General features: G+C 34.2%; 1 protein-coding gene across 3 annotated transcripts in view; it reads left to right on the forward strand.

Annotated features, from left to right (window-relative positions):
- Slc25a14 (solute carrier family 25 member 14) overlaps positions 1–12,689 on the forward strand; it is a 33,640-nt gene that overhangs the window by 5,172 nt on the left and 15,779 nt on the right. For all 3 annotated transcript variants that reach the window (XM_077106804.1, XM_077106805.1, XM_077106806.1), the window contains 4 exons: positions 327–420; positions 1,905–2,052; positions 4,957–5,051; positions 6,476–6,561. In XM_077106804.1, coding sequence (XP_076962919.1) covers positions 327–420; positions 1,905–2,052; positions 4,957–5,051; positions 6,476–6,561 — 423 coding nt within the window. The remainder of the gene's footprint in view (positions 1–326; positions 421–1,904; positions 2,053–4,956; positions 5,052–6,475; positions 6,562–12,689) is intronic.

A 12,689-nucleotide genomic window follows, 5' to 3' on the forward strand; every position in this document is an offset into this window, starting at 1 on the left:
TAATTGTTTAGTTGAATGTCTAAGTTGGGTATGCTGGATGGACTAAAGTCTCTCTTTGGGTGGGGATGAATAATTACACTAAAGAAAGTAGAGAGAATGAGGACATAGGTTGATCTTTGAGTGAATTACATACCTATCCCAATAAAGAACAAATTCATGATTATCCAGCACATAAAATAAGATCTGCCATTTAATGTCATTTGCTTGGTGGGATTTTCCCTTTACAATAGTTTTATCTGACAGTTTTGTTGATCTAATATACATGATCAAATGCTAACAAGTACTCCTCACTTTTGTGCCTTGTTCTGATTTGTCTTTATTTTTAGCACCAGAAAAGTGCCACTGTAAGCCATGAGATGTCTGGTCTGAATTGGAAACCCTTTGTATATGGCGGCCTTGCCTCTATTGTTGCTGAGTTTGGTAAGAATGTGAAAAAACGACAAGTTTTCATTTTATGCTATACATAGTGGTATATGGTGACAGTTATTTATTTTTCTGGTAAAAACTAGAGAAAAAATAAAAAGCTTTCCCTCTTTGTTTTAAAAATTGTTGTCTCAAAGCCCTCAAGAAATATTTCTGAGGAAGTACTACTAATGGTATGGCAAATGAAGTTAAGAAAACTCAAACTTTGGGAAGCTTTTTTGACAGTTTAATGTTTTGCTAATTTTCTAGGCTTAAATAATATACGTGAACATATAGAAGGAGTTGGATATGATAGGTGTTTCTGCAAGTACCCTAGCTTTTCTTTCAAACTGGTATTCTATTGAGAAGAAAATGAACAAGATTGAACAATATTCTTCTCTGTTTAATTTTAGTTTTGAAATATTTTTAGATTTTAATTTTTCTTTTTGTCTTTCTTTTGGATTGAACCCAGGGACACTTGACTACTAAGCTGCATCCCCAGTCTTTTTTAGGGTCTTGACAAGTTTCCATGGCTGGCCTTGAACTTGCGATTCTCATGCTTCAGCCTCCAGAGTAGCTGGGATTAAAAGGATGTGCCACCATGCCCAGTCTAGACTGTGATTTTTAATCTTCCATATTTTCCTTTTCCTCTACCATTCATAAGTGACTATGGTCCACCAGTCCTTGCTGGCTTTCTTAGTAGATGCTGTGATGTCCAAGTCAAAAGTTAACAGAATTACATAATCACCTTGTTAGATTTAGATCTTTAAATATTCCTTGAAAATGTATTTTGTCAATATAATGTGACATTAAAAAAAGAGGTTTGGTTGAAGAAATTTCTCCCCTAAGCCCTCTGCTGGTATTAGTTCACAATTACCTAAGAAACCAGGATGAGTAGAACGTAATAGGACTTTACCATTATCTTTTATAATATTGAGGAGCTGTTTATTTCTTATAACCATATAAAAGAAAAAAACTAACAAAAATTTGTAGTTGTTTATAAGAACACCTGAAGTAGTAAGACCATGCTTTCCTGTGTTTGTAAAAATTTGAGATAACATTAGGGAAAGCTAGAGAGACTTGAAGTGGGAGAGGGTGGGAAAAAGAGACTGATAAGTGGCATATCCATGGTATAGATGAAATTAAAGCAACAGTTATTTTTTACAGTGTCAAATGTACTATGTGTCAAATTGTGTTGCATAGATATAATATAGTACATTTCACTTTACCACATACAACTCTTGTCCTCTGGCAATGGCATTCTAGTAGAGATCTTTTGTATGTTGTTGTTGCTATTACTATTATTTTACAGTGCTGGGGATGAAACTAAGGGCCTTGTGCATGCTAGGCAAGTGCTGTACCACTGAGGTATACACCCAGCCCTTGTATGTATTACAAAAAAACTCTGTCTTATGTTTCAGATATTGTCATTGCCTTATATTTAGCCAAAACTTAACTGTGACTCCTTGGAAACACTTATAAGTGAGTGTGTTCCTTTGTAGGAACTTTCCCTGTGGACCTTACCAAAACACGACTTCAAGTCCAAGGCCAAAGCATCGATGTCCGTTTCAAAGAGATAAAATATAGAGGGATGTTTCATGCCCTGTTCCGAATCTATAAAGAAGAAGGTGTATTGGCTCTGTATTCAGGGTAAGGCTGGATTCCTTCCTTACATCATGAGCAGAAATGCTTTTTAAAGAGGCCAAGGCTGGATGTGGTGGCACATGTCTCTAATCCCAGTGGCTTGGGAAGCTAAAGCAGGAGCATCACACATTCAAAGCCAGTCTCAGCAACTTAGCAAGACCCTGTCTCAAAATAAAAAAAAAAATTAAAAAGGGCTGGGATATGGCTCAGTGGTCAAGCCCCTCTGGGCACAATTCCTGGTGCCATAAGCAAAGAAACAAATAAATAGGCCAAGTATTTCAACTCTATAGAAGTTTGTGCCCTTTGTATTCACCATTCAACTTGTAATTCTGTGTTGATGGGCCTGTTTATATCTCATCTGCTTTTAAGATATGAGCTTTGGATTTTGTGTTTTTCCAGCTGTAAGTAATATATGTTAAAATGGACATATAATTGCAGATAGGCTTTCTCCTGGTTTCTTGATACTCATCCATAGCTGTTATTAATAGCAGCACCAATTAACCACATATATTCTTGTGATACTTTTCCTGAGTTGGCAAATGCTGACTTTCTTTAAAATTTTCCTTTTTAAGAAAATATTATTCTGGTAGCTTAAACGAAAATGCAGAATGAGAGAGGGAGACTTATCTCTTTTGGTCACCTTTTGATTAACCATCAGTTTGAGATTTTTTTTTGGCCAGTTTGTAGCTTATCTGCTAAACAGTATCCTAGGCCATTCTAAATTTAGGCTATCAATTTATTGCTCAGAATGGAAATTAGTTTTATTATTAACCTATGTTAGCTTTATCTTAAAAATAATTTTCTTGGAGAAAAAAAAATCAAGTCATTCTTCTGAAGCAGGTGATTCATGGATCATCTGTTTTAACTTGTTCTTTCTCAGCATGGATAATCACAAGATTTTTTCTGATAACAAGCAATAAAACCAGAAATATGCATATTTAGTCATAATTTTTTATTCCTAACCATTTAAGCTGTTGCTATTTATACTTCCTAAAGTGCAGTTCTACAATTTGGAGAATCTCAAAGGAGGTATGAGTGAAAATGTCTCCAGTTTATGAGCAGAACTTAAATAGGCTGAGATTTTGGTTTTAGTACCTCCTTGTTGATAAGATTAAAGATGTGTCTGCAAGTATTAGGAAGTATAGGTGGATTTCAAAAAATCTTTATAGTGGATAATAGTATATAATTCTTTTTGTATATTTCTGGATTGTTTTCTAATGTTTTCTTAAAGATTTTTGCATCTGAGTTCATGAGAGATATTAGTCTATAGTTTTTATTTTCTGTACATTTTTGACTGGTTTTGGTATTAGGGTAATACTAACCAAAAGGAGTTGACAAGCATTCCCTTTTCTATTTTCTGGAAGAGATTGTGTAAGATTGGTGTTAATTCTTTAAATGTTTGGTAGAATTCCCTGGTAAAATTATCTGGTCCTGGAGATTTCTTCTTTTGGGAACTTTTAAGTTATGGATTCAAATTCTTTAATGTGGTCTTAGTTTGGCCTATTATAACAAGGTACCATAGATTATAAACAACAGAAAATTTTTTCCATAGTTCTTGAGGTTGAGTTCTGGTGAATTCTCTCTTCTAGGCTGCCAACTTCTTGTATCTTCATTTAACAGAAAGAGCTAGTGCTCTCTGGGGTCCTTTTTATAAGGGCAATAATCCCATTGCTTCACTCTGGTGACCTAATTACTTCCTAAAGGTCCTGTTTCCTCATACTACCATGTTGAGTTTAGGATTTTAACATGTGGCTTTTGTTGAAGGGATGATACAAACATTTAGTCCATTGAAATGGTTATAATACTTACTCAGATTTCAATTTTATCTTAATTAAGCCTTGGTAATTTGTGGTTTTCAAAGAATTAATCCATTTCTTCTAAGTTGTTGAATTTATGAGTGTGAAGTTATCCTTGGAATGGTTGAAGGATTTATAGAACTATTCCATTTTATTCCTGATATTGGGGATTTGTAACTTCTATATCTTTCTGCTACAAATTTATTAATTTTATGTATTTTTTCAAAGAGCCAACTTTTTATTTCATTGATTTTTCTGTTTTCATTCTTTGTCTCTCTTTCTTTCTCTCTCTCTCCTTTTTCTTTCTTTCCCTCCTGCTCCCCACCTTCCTTTATTTATCACAAGGGATTAAGCCCAGGGTGTTTAAAGACTGAGCCATATCCCTGGCCCTTTTTATTCTATTTTACGTTTTTATTCTTGAGACAGGGTCTCGCTAAGTTGTTTTAGGCCATGATAGGTTTCTGAGGCTGGCTTCAGACTTGTGATCTTCCTGACTCAGACTCCCAAGCCACTGGGATTATAGATGTTTGCCACTGTGCCCAGCTGTATTTTCAATTTCAATGATTTATGTTTTTTTTTTAAATTTTCTTCATTCTGCTAGTGTTAGGTTAATTTTCTTCTTCCATTTTTAGTTCTTGAGGTAGAAACTTAAATTATTGATTTGAGACTTTCCCTGCTTTCTGATGTAAGTATTTTGTGTTATAAATTTCCCTCAGTAATGCTTTAGGCTGCCTCCCATATATTTTAATAGATTGAATTTTGATTTTCAGTCAGGTCTGTTTTTAAAATTTCCTTTGAGACTTTCTCTAACCAATAGATTATTTAGAAGTGTGTTGTTTAATTTCCATGTGTTTGAATATTTCCTTAATGATTTCTAGTTTGATTCTATTATTGTCAGAATACACTTTATATGATTTTAGTTTTTTAAATTTGTTGAGGTTTGTTATATGATCTAGAATGTTTACTGCCTTGGTCAATGTCTCATGGGTGCTTGAAAAAATACATATTCTGTTGTTTTGAGTTGAAATGAGATGGGTAACAGAAATGAATTGGCTGATATGTATAATCTGCAAATGCATGTTGAGTAAAATTAACTTTTCTTTGTTTTGGGAAGGATTGCTCCTGCATTACTAAGACAGGCATCATATGGCACCATTAAAATCGGGATTTACCAAAGCTTGAAGCGATTATTTGTAGAACGTTTAGAAGGTCAGTATACTCAACTCTCTTTTGAGGTGATCCTCAGAGGGATTATTGAAATCATGCTTAGTGTGAAATGTTCATCACATGATGCCTCAGAACGGAGAACTATCACTTCAAGGACAAAATGAGCTTGTATTGATTTGGGATAAATCCTTGCAAAGGTGATATATGTGTTAGAGGGACCAGCCATTCAAATTTGTCCTTTTTAAATAATAATAATAATAATAATAATAATAATAATAAAATTCTGGTCATCTCTGAGGAAGCATGGAACAATTATGTCCAGATATTGATGCTATCCTCATCAATAAGAGGATTTCATAAGGCATTTTAAGGTGCCAATTTTGATAAGCTTTTGCTAGTTAAATTTTAGGCTATTGTTTTCTAGATTGTGAAGTACTTATGGCCACCTTACTCACATTCAGAATTATTGTATGTCTCTCTATTTGCTGCTGCATCATTTCCAGCCTGATATGTACTAAATGGTTATTTTACCACAGGCCAGGGGCAGTTGGATGGTTGGGAACAGCTGGAGAGACTTTCGGTTAGTAATGTCCTTTGAATCACTTTTTTGTCCTAAACCAACTTTTTCTGGAACCTCCTCTTTGGGGGATCCTGAAGGATTTCCTTCCACCTCTTCCTAAAATAATTTCCTTTCATAGATACTTCACTTGGGTTTACTTAGTTTCTAGTCGTAGGCTCTTCATGGTGGGAAGGAGGGATGAAGAAGAATTTTTTGCTGTAGAATGATGTTCTGTGGTTTCTATTCCTTTTTTCAGTTAAGGAATTTAATTCTGAATTTTTGCTTTTGGGACTAGGGGTATAGGTCAGTAGTACAGTGCTTGCCTAGCATGCATGAGGCCCTGGGTTTGATTCCCAGCACTATAAAAATTAAAATAAAATGAGTAAATATATAAATTATTTTTTACATTTGACTACAGAACCTTTCTGTAGACAAATAGAAGCTTGTAGTGATTTAAGACCAGTCCAAATCAATGTTTAGATAACTTTTTCTCTATTACATGTAAGATTTTATCTTTTTACAATCATTTCCGAATGTTTTGCATTGATGACTGTCCATAAGAAGACTTAGAAAACATATACTTTAATTTGAAATGATTGAAGGGGAAATAACCACATTCTAAATTCATGTGGGTTATGATAATTATGTAGAAGAATAGGTAGGGCATGTTTCAGTGTCCTTTTAGAAATACTGATTTTTTTGGTAGAAATAATGATTTATATTTTATAATTTTATGTTTGGTACTGATTTGGGATCTAGAAATATTTGAGTTTCTTTATTTTCATAAACTTTGTAGTTCATTTCTAAAGTCATTTCTCTAAGATTCTCTTCCTCTGATAGTTCAGTATTCTCTTTTCAGAACTTAGTGCCTAATAAAAGCAGACCCTTTTTAAAATCCTTTTTACAGATGAAACTCTTCTAATTAATATGATCTGTGGGGTGGTGTCAGGAGTGATATCTTCCACTATAGCCAATCCCACCGATGTTCTAAAGGTAAGAGAGATGTCTGCAGTATGCTTTGAAAAGAGTACAAGCTTAAGACAAATTTGGGTCCGTATTCCCACTCTGTCCATTGCTAGCTGTAAAACGATGGATAATCACCTAATTGCATTAAACCTCAGTCAGTTTCCTCATTTGTAAAATGAAGATACAGCAGTGGTTAGGCATTGTTAAGAATTCAATATAACATATGTCAACTGCCTGAAATTGTACTTGGTAGCAGATGCTCAATAAATAGTAGTCTATTTATTATGATATGCATTACCCATTGGTCTTTTTAAACAGGGGCATACAACCCCCTCTAGGATATTTTCAAGGACTGTGTAGTTTTAAAGAAATCAATATCCAGATCTCTTACTTCCATTTGTATTCTTTCCTAAAACTGGTCTGAGAATGAATCTGCATTTCTAGTAGCACTTTTCCCATTTTACAAAAGAAAGGCATATCCCTCCTTACCCATTCCAAATCTTCATATGGTGTGTTGATCTGTGGTGTAACCTGAGATATCAAACAAAGGGATGAATTGAGATAACAGTTTTTTAGAGAAGCCTCTTTTAATAACTATGTGGGTTATCTGTTTCTGTCTTTCCCTGTCTTATCTCTATTTCTCTTAAGGGTGAGATTTGACTTTTAAAAATGCTATATTTTGGCCTGTTTTGGGATATACTGAATTTGGAACCACAATGCTATTATGGTTTAGTGGTACTAATTTGTTAAAAATATAATTGGATTTTATCACATCATATAAAGAAACATTTTAATATCAATCTAAAGTGCAAAATGGTAAATATTTTCTATTTATTAATTTATTTAAATTTATGATTAAAACACTAAATATATGATTGAAATATGTAACAGGATTCCAAGTTTTTGTTTTTGATGCTGGGAATTGAACTCAAGGGCTGTGTACCACTGAGCTATATCCCTGGTCTTTTTTTTCTTTTTACTTTTGAGACAAAGTCTTGCTTAGTTGCCCAGGCTGACCTTGAACTTGTGATCCTTCTGCCTCAGCTTCCCAAGTATCTAGAATTACCAGTGTGTGTCCAGTGAGAATTTCAAGTTTTAAGAAATTATTTTAGGAAGAATGTGAGAAAAAAGAGAAAAAGACACAGCTTTATTTATTTCAGCATTAGCGAATCCACAAGTGAAGTACAAATTATTGCAATTCAGAGAATTTGAGCTGAGAGGGTGACTTGTAAAACAGCACACATGAAAGAAACCACTGGTAGTTGGCAGAAAGAGATATGAAATCATTTTTCTGCTTTAAAATGAGACTAGTTTAGCTTTAAAATGTTTATATTACCTTAGATTTATAGAAAAAGTATGAAGAGAATTGACTATATCCTAGAACTCTAGAATATTTATAATATACTTGTAAGAATGTGCTTTTCAAGAATAGTATACTTAACTCCCTGAAACTACCTTTCTTATCCATCTGGATCTTAGACTTAATCACCTAAGTGATTTGCTTCAATTTCCTATTCCTCTGATCTCTCTTGCAAAATTACAACTGTTGATCAATGCTGCAGTCTGCATTTTCCTTTCTTATACCTTGATAGGACTGAGTATTACCAGTATTGTTTGTGGGCTAAATCTGACTACTGTCTGGGGTGAAGTCACAATTTTAGATTGTGACCTTGCCTATATGATTTATAACATGATTGAAATGTTCAGTCCTTTCACTTATTCTGGGACAGTTCTTTTTCTGGTCTTCAAGGGCATTTTAAATCTTCAAGCCTTACTTTTTTTCATCATTCCTCTTTCTTTCAGCAGACAACTCTACCTCCTATGGCCTCACCTTCTACCTGTTCTTGCCTTTCTACCCATCACTTATAAATCTATTTACATTTATACCTGTCTGTACCTTGTCTCTACTATAGATGTTTTCAAAATGTGGTTCTCCAGACGTGCAACATCAGCTTTACTGGGAGTTCATTAGAAATGCAAATTCTTTTTTAAAATTTTTTTTAGATGTTGATGGACCTTTATTTTATTCATTTATTTATATGGGTGCTGAGAGTTGAACCCAGTGCCTCACACATGCTGGGCAAGTGCTCTACCACTGAGCCACAACTCCAACCCTAGAAATGCAAATTCTTGAGCCCCGCTCCATACTTACTGAATCAGAAAGGATGGAATGGGGCCCAGCAGTCTGTTTAGGACGAGCCCTCCAGGTTATTCTGATATACTATCAAGCTTAGAAATCATGACTTTACATTTACTTCTGTTTCATCAAGGACCATTCTGTATCATTTAATCTCTCTTTTTTTGCAGTGCTATGGATTAAACCCAGGGCTTCATGCATGTTAGGGAGACAGGCATTCTACCACTACACGGTATCCCCAGCCCATTTATCCACTTTCTTATCTTTATTGGTTGGCTCCCTTCGAATGATAAATATGTTCAAGTCTTTCCTAAAGTACTTTTTTCTGACCCTCTGACCTCCTTAAGATACCACCTTCTCTTTTCTGTTCTGCTTCTTGCTTGAAACTACTTTCCACATAACTGGGTGCAGTGGTGCATACCTGTAATCCTGGCAACTTGGGAGGCTGAGGCAGGAGGATCACAAGTTCAAGGTCAACACTTTAATGAGACCCTCAGTAATTTAGTGAGATACTGTCTCAAAAAAGGACTGGGAATAATACAATTCAGTGATAAAGCACCTCTGGATTTAACTTCCAATACCAAAAAGAAACTACTCCCCAGGTTCAAGTAGTATAGTCTATATCATCCATTCCATTTTAGTTCTCAACCTATTTTGATTAATTTCTCTGGGAATTTCTGCTTTGATTTTGACTCCTCCTAGGTTTCATACATTTTGGTTTCATATGTAGGCTTATTTTTCCTATATGCACCTAAAATGTTTCTCTTCTCTATGCAAGTTTATATCATTTCTCCTCTATAATCTTTCTCTGGTTAGTCTTTTTCATTTTCTAAAACTTTAGCTCTCTGGGGCTGGGTTGTGGCTCAGTGGTAGAGTGCTTGCCTAGCTTATGCAAGGGCCTGTGTTTGATCCTCAGCACCACATAAAAATAAAGATATAAAAAAATACTTTAGCTCTCACTATAACAAAGAAATTCAAAATGCATGGCCTCAAATAACATATGAGTTTATTTCTCCCTCATGTAACCATCTAGAGGACAACAGCTTATGCTGGTGGGTAGTCCTATGGTGCAATCAATCATCCAGGACCCAGGTTCATCCAATTTTGTTGCATTGCCATCATCTAGAGCATGGTTGGCAAACTGTTTGTGGGCTAAATCTGACTACTGTCTGTGTAAATAAATTTTGTTGGAACACAGCCACCCCATTTGTTTCTGTATATCTATGGTTGCTTTTGCTTTAGAACTGCTTAGTCAGGACAGAGGCCATAGGCCCTACAAAGCCTAATTTATGTACTGTTTGGCCCTTTTCAGAAAAAAGTTTGCTAACCCCTGTCCTATGGTAATTTTTAATGTATTTAGTTGAAGGTGGGCCATAATCACATCTGTTTTCCAGCCCATGGGGAGACAGAAAGTTAAAGGAAAGCCATTTCTTTTTGTTTTGTCAAAATAAAATCAGATTAAGTTAGAAAAATTTTAAAGTTTATTGATATACAGTAAGAGAGAGTACATACTTTCATCCAGGAAACTTTAAACCAAATGGTAAGAATGTCACCTTACAGCAATTACAGCACAGTTTGTGATACATAAAAGGGGAAGTCTACTCATCTCTAATTTTCCACAGGGGGATTGGTTCCAGGACCCCAAGCCTCTGGGCTATCTGAAATCCTTGAATGCTCAAGTCTGTCATATAAAATGGTGTAGTATTTGCATCTAACCTCCTCACATCCTTCTGTGTATTTTAAATCAACTCTAGATTAATTATAAGTCTAATATAATGTAAATGCTATGTAAATAGTTATGATACTGTATTGTTTCAGGAATAATGACAAGGAAAAAGTCTTGGGACTGGGGATGTGGCTCAAGCAGTATCGCGCTCGCCTGGCATGCGTGTGGCCCAGGTTTGATCCTCAGCACCACATACAAACAAATGTTGTGTCTGCCAAAAACTAAAAAAAAAAAAAAAAAAAATATTAAAAAATTCTCTCTCTCGCTCTCTCTCTTAAAAAAAAGAAAAAGAAAAATCTATACATGTTCAGTACAGATGCAATTGTTTTCTGAATATTTTTGATCATTGGTTAGTTGAGTCTGTGCATATGGAGGACCAACCGTATTTTCACCTTTTTTATTCTAATACTGGGGATTTAACCCAGGTGTGCTTTACCACTGAGTACATCTCTAATCCTTTTTTATTTTTTATTTTGAGACAAGGTCTCACTAAGTTGCTGGGGGGTCTCTCTAAACTTACAATCCTCCTGCCTTAGCCTTCCAAGTTGTTAGGGTCATAGGCACGTTCCATTGAGCTCAGTTATTTTGACTTTTTTTTTGATTGGCTGTTATACATTACCATTCTTTTTAAGGCAAGTAGAGCTGTTAAGCTGATTTGTCCATAACTGATTGATTTCATTTCACTGATTCATGCTGATAAGGATGTAAAGCTTATGTTTTTTATGATTATAGATGGTGCTTTGGGGAAATCAAGATAACTTAAGTTTTGGGTGGTGTATAGTTGGCCTTCAGGGTAAAGCTCAACTGTGGCCTCCATTTTTATCTTAAATCTTTATGTAGTTTTAAAAAAATTTTTATTTTCTTTCTTTTTTTAAAATTAATTAATTTATTTTTTATTATATAGTTTTTTAAAAGAAATTTTTATTTTTAAATATTTTTATTTATAGATGGACACAATACCTTTATTTTATTTATTTATGTGTTGCAGAGGATCAAACCCAGTGCCTCATGCTTGCTAGACAAGTGCTCTAACACTGAAGTATAACTCCAGACCTTTATGTAATTTTTGATAAAAAATTTTAAACATGCACAGAAGTAGAGAAAAAGTGATATAGTGAACATCTTTGTATGCATCACCTGCATTCACTTACCTTACTCTACTCCTAGACCTACTAAGGAATCACCTTCTTGAAGAAGTCTTCTACTTCCCATAGGGTAGTATTGATCTGGCTTTGTGATAGTTTGCATCTTGATTTAATTTGGTTTAGGTTTTTATTTCAAATCTCTTTTAATGGCAGTTGGCTTTCTGCATCAAAGCATGCCACCATTATATGATTTAGCAAGTACATTTATTGAAACCTAGAATGCTAGAGTCATACTTCATGAAAATCAGACCTACGTTTGGGCCATGTATTTTGTGACTGACTACTATGATTCTATGTATGCAGAGTCTGTGGGAAATTGTACCATATCTTTTACTTGGTTTTTTAATGATGTATTTTCTTTCTTGCAGCTTTCAAATGCCACTTGGCAGAATATAGTATCATGCTTTTTACAAGTAAATTCAATTTAAGGTCTTTTAAGACTAAAATTATATTTTTAAAACACTTTTTTGCTTTTTATAATTATATAAGTAATGCATGTTCAATGTAGAGAGAAATGGAAGGCATAAGAAATAAAAAAGAGAAAACAATACTCACTTGTAGCCTCACCATTCAGATATAAGCCACTATCAATATTTGGGTACGTATGTTCGTCCAGTCTCCTTGCTGTGTTTATGAATATTTTTAAGTTCACATATTTTAATAAAAATGATATACATACTGCTTTGCAATCCTTTTTCTAAATTAGCAATTAATTTTAACATTTTTCATTACCAACAGATATTATTCTACAAGAAAAGTTTATGGCTCCATAGTATTCCATTAAATGGCTATACTTGAATACATAATTTTGTAACTGATCTGTTATTGTTATTGTTTGGGGATATTCAGGTTGTTTTTAACTTTTTACTAAACCAACCATATTTTAAAAATTATTGCCTACCCTTTCTGAATTCATGTTCTTTTCCCCCACATTTTCTCCCAACTCCAGAAATGTTGGACTTACCATGGGGAATATGAGGCTAATGAAAATAATCTTTATGAAATATACTTTGACATAAATTGTATTTTTTGGCTGGAATTTAACTCATTAATTTCATCATAACAGCAGAGCTCTTTCTGAGAATTCCCAAATACTTTTTTCTTAATTTTAAATGAGTGAAACATCTCATTTTGGTTCTCTTTGTCA

This window comes from Callospermophilus lateralis, chromosome X (assembly GCF_048772815.1).
Source record: "Callospermophilus lateralis isolate mCalLat2 chromosome X, mCalLat2.hap1, whole genome shotgun sequence".
NCBI lineage: Eukaryota > Metazoa > Chordata > Mammalia > Rodentia > Sciuridae > Callospermophilus > Callospermophilus lateralis.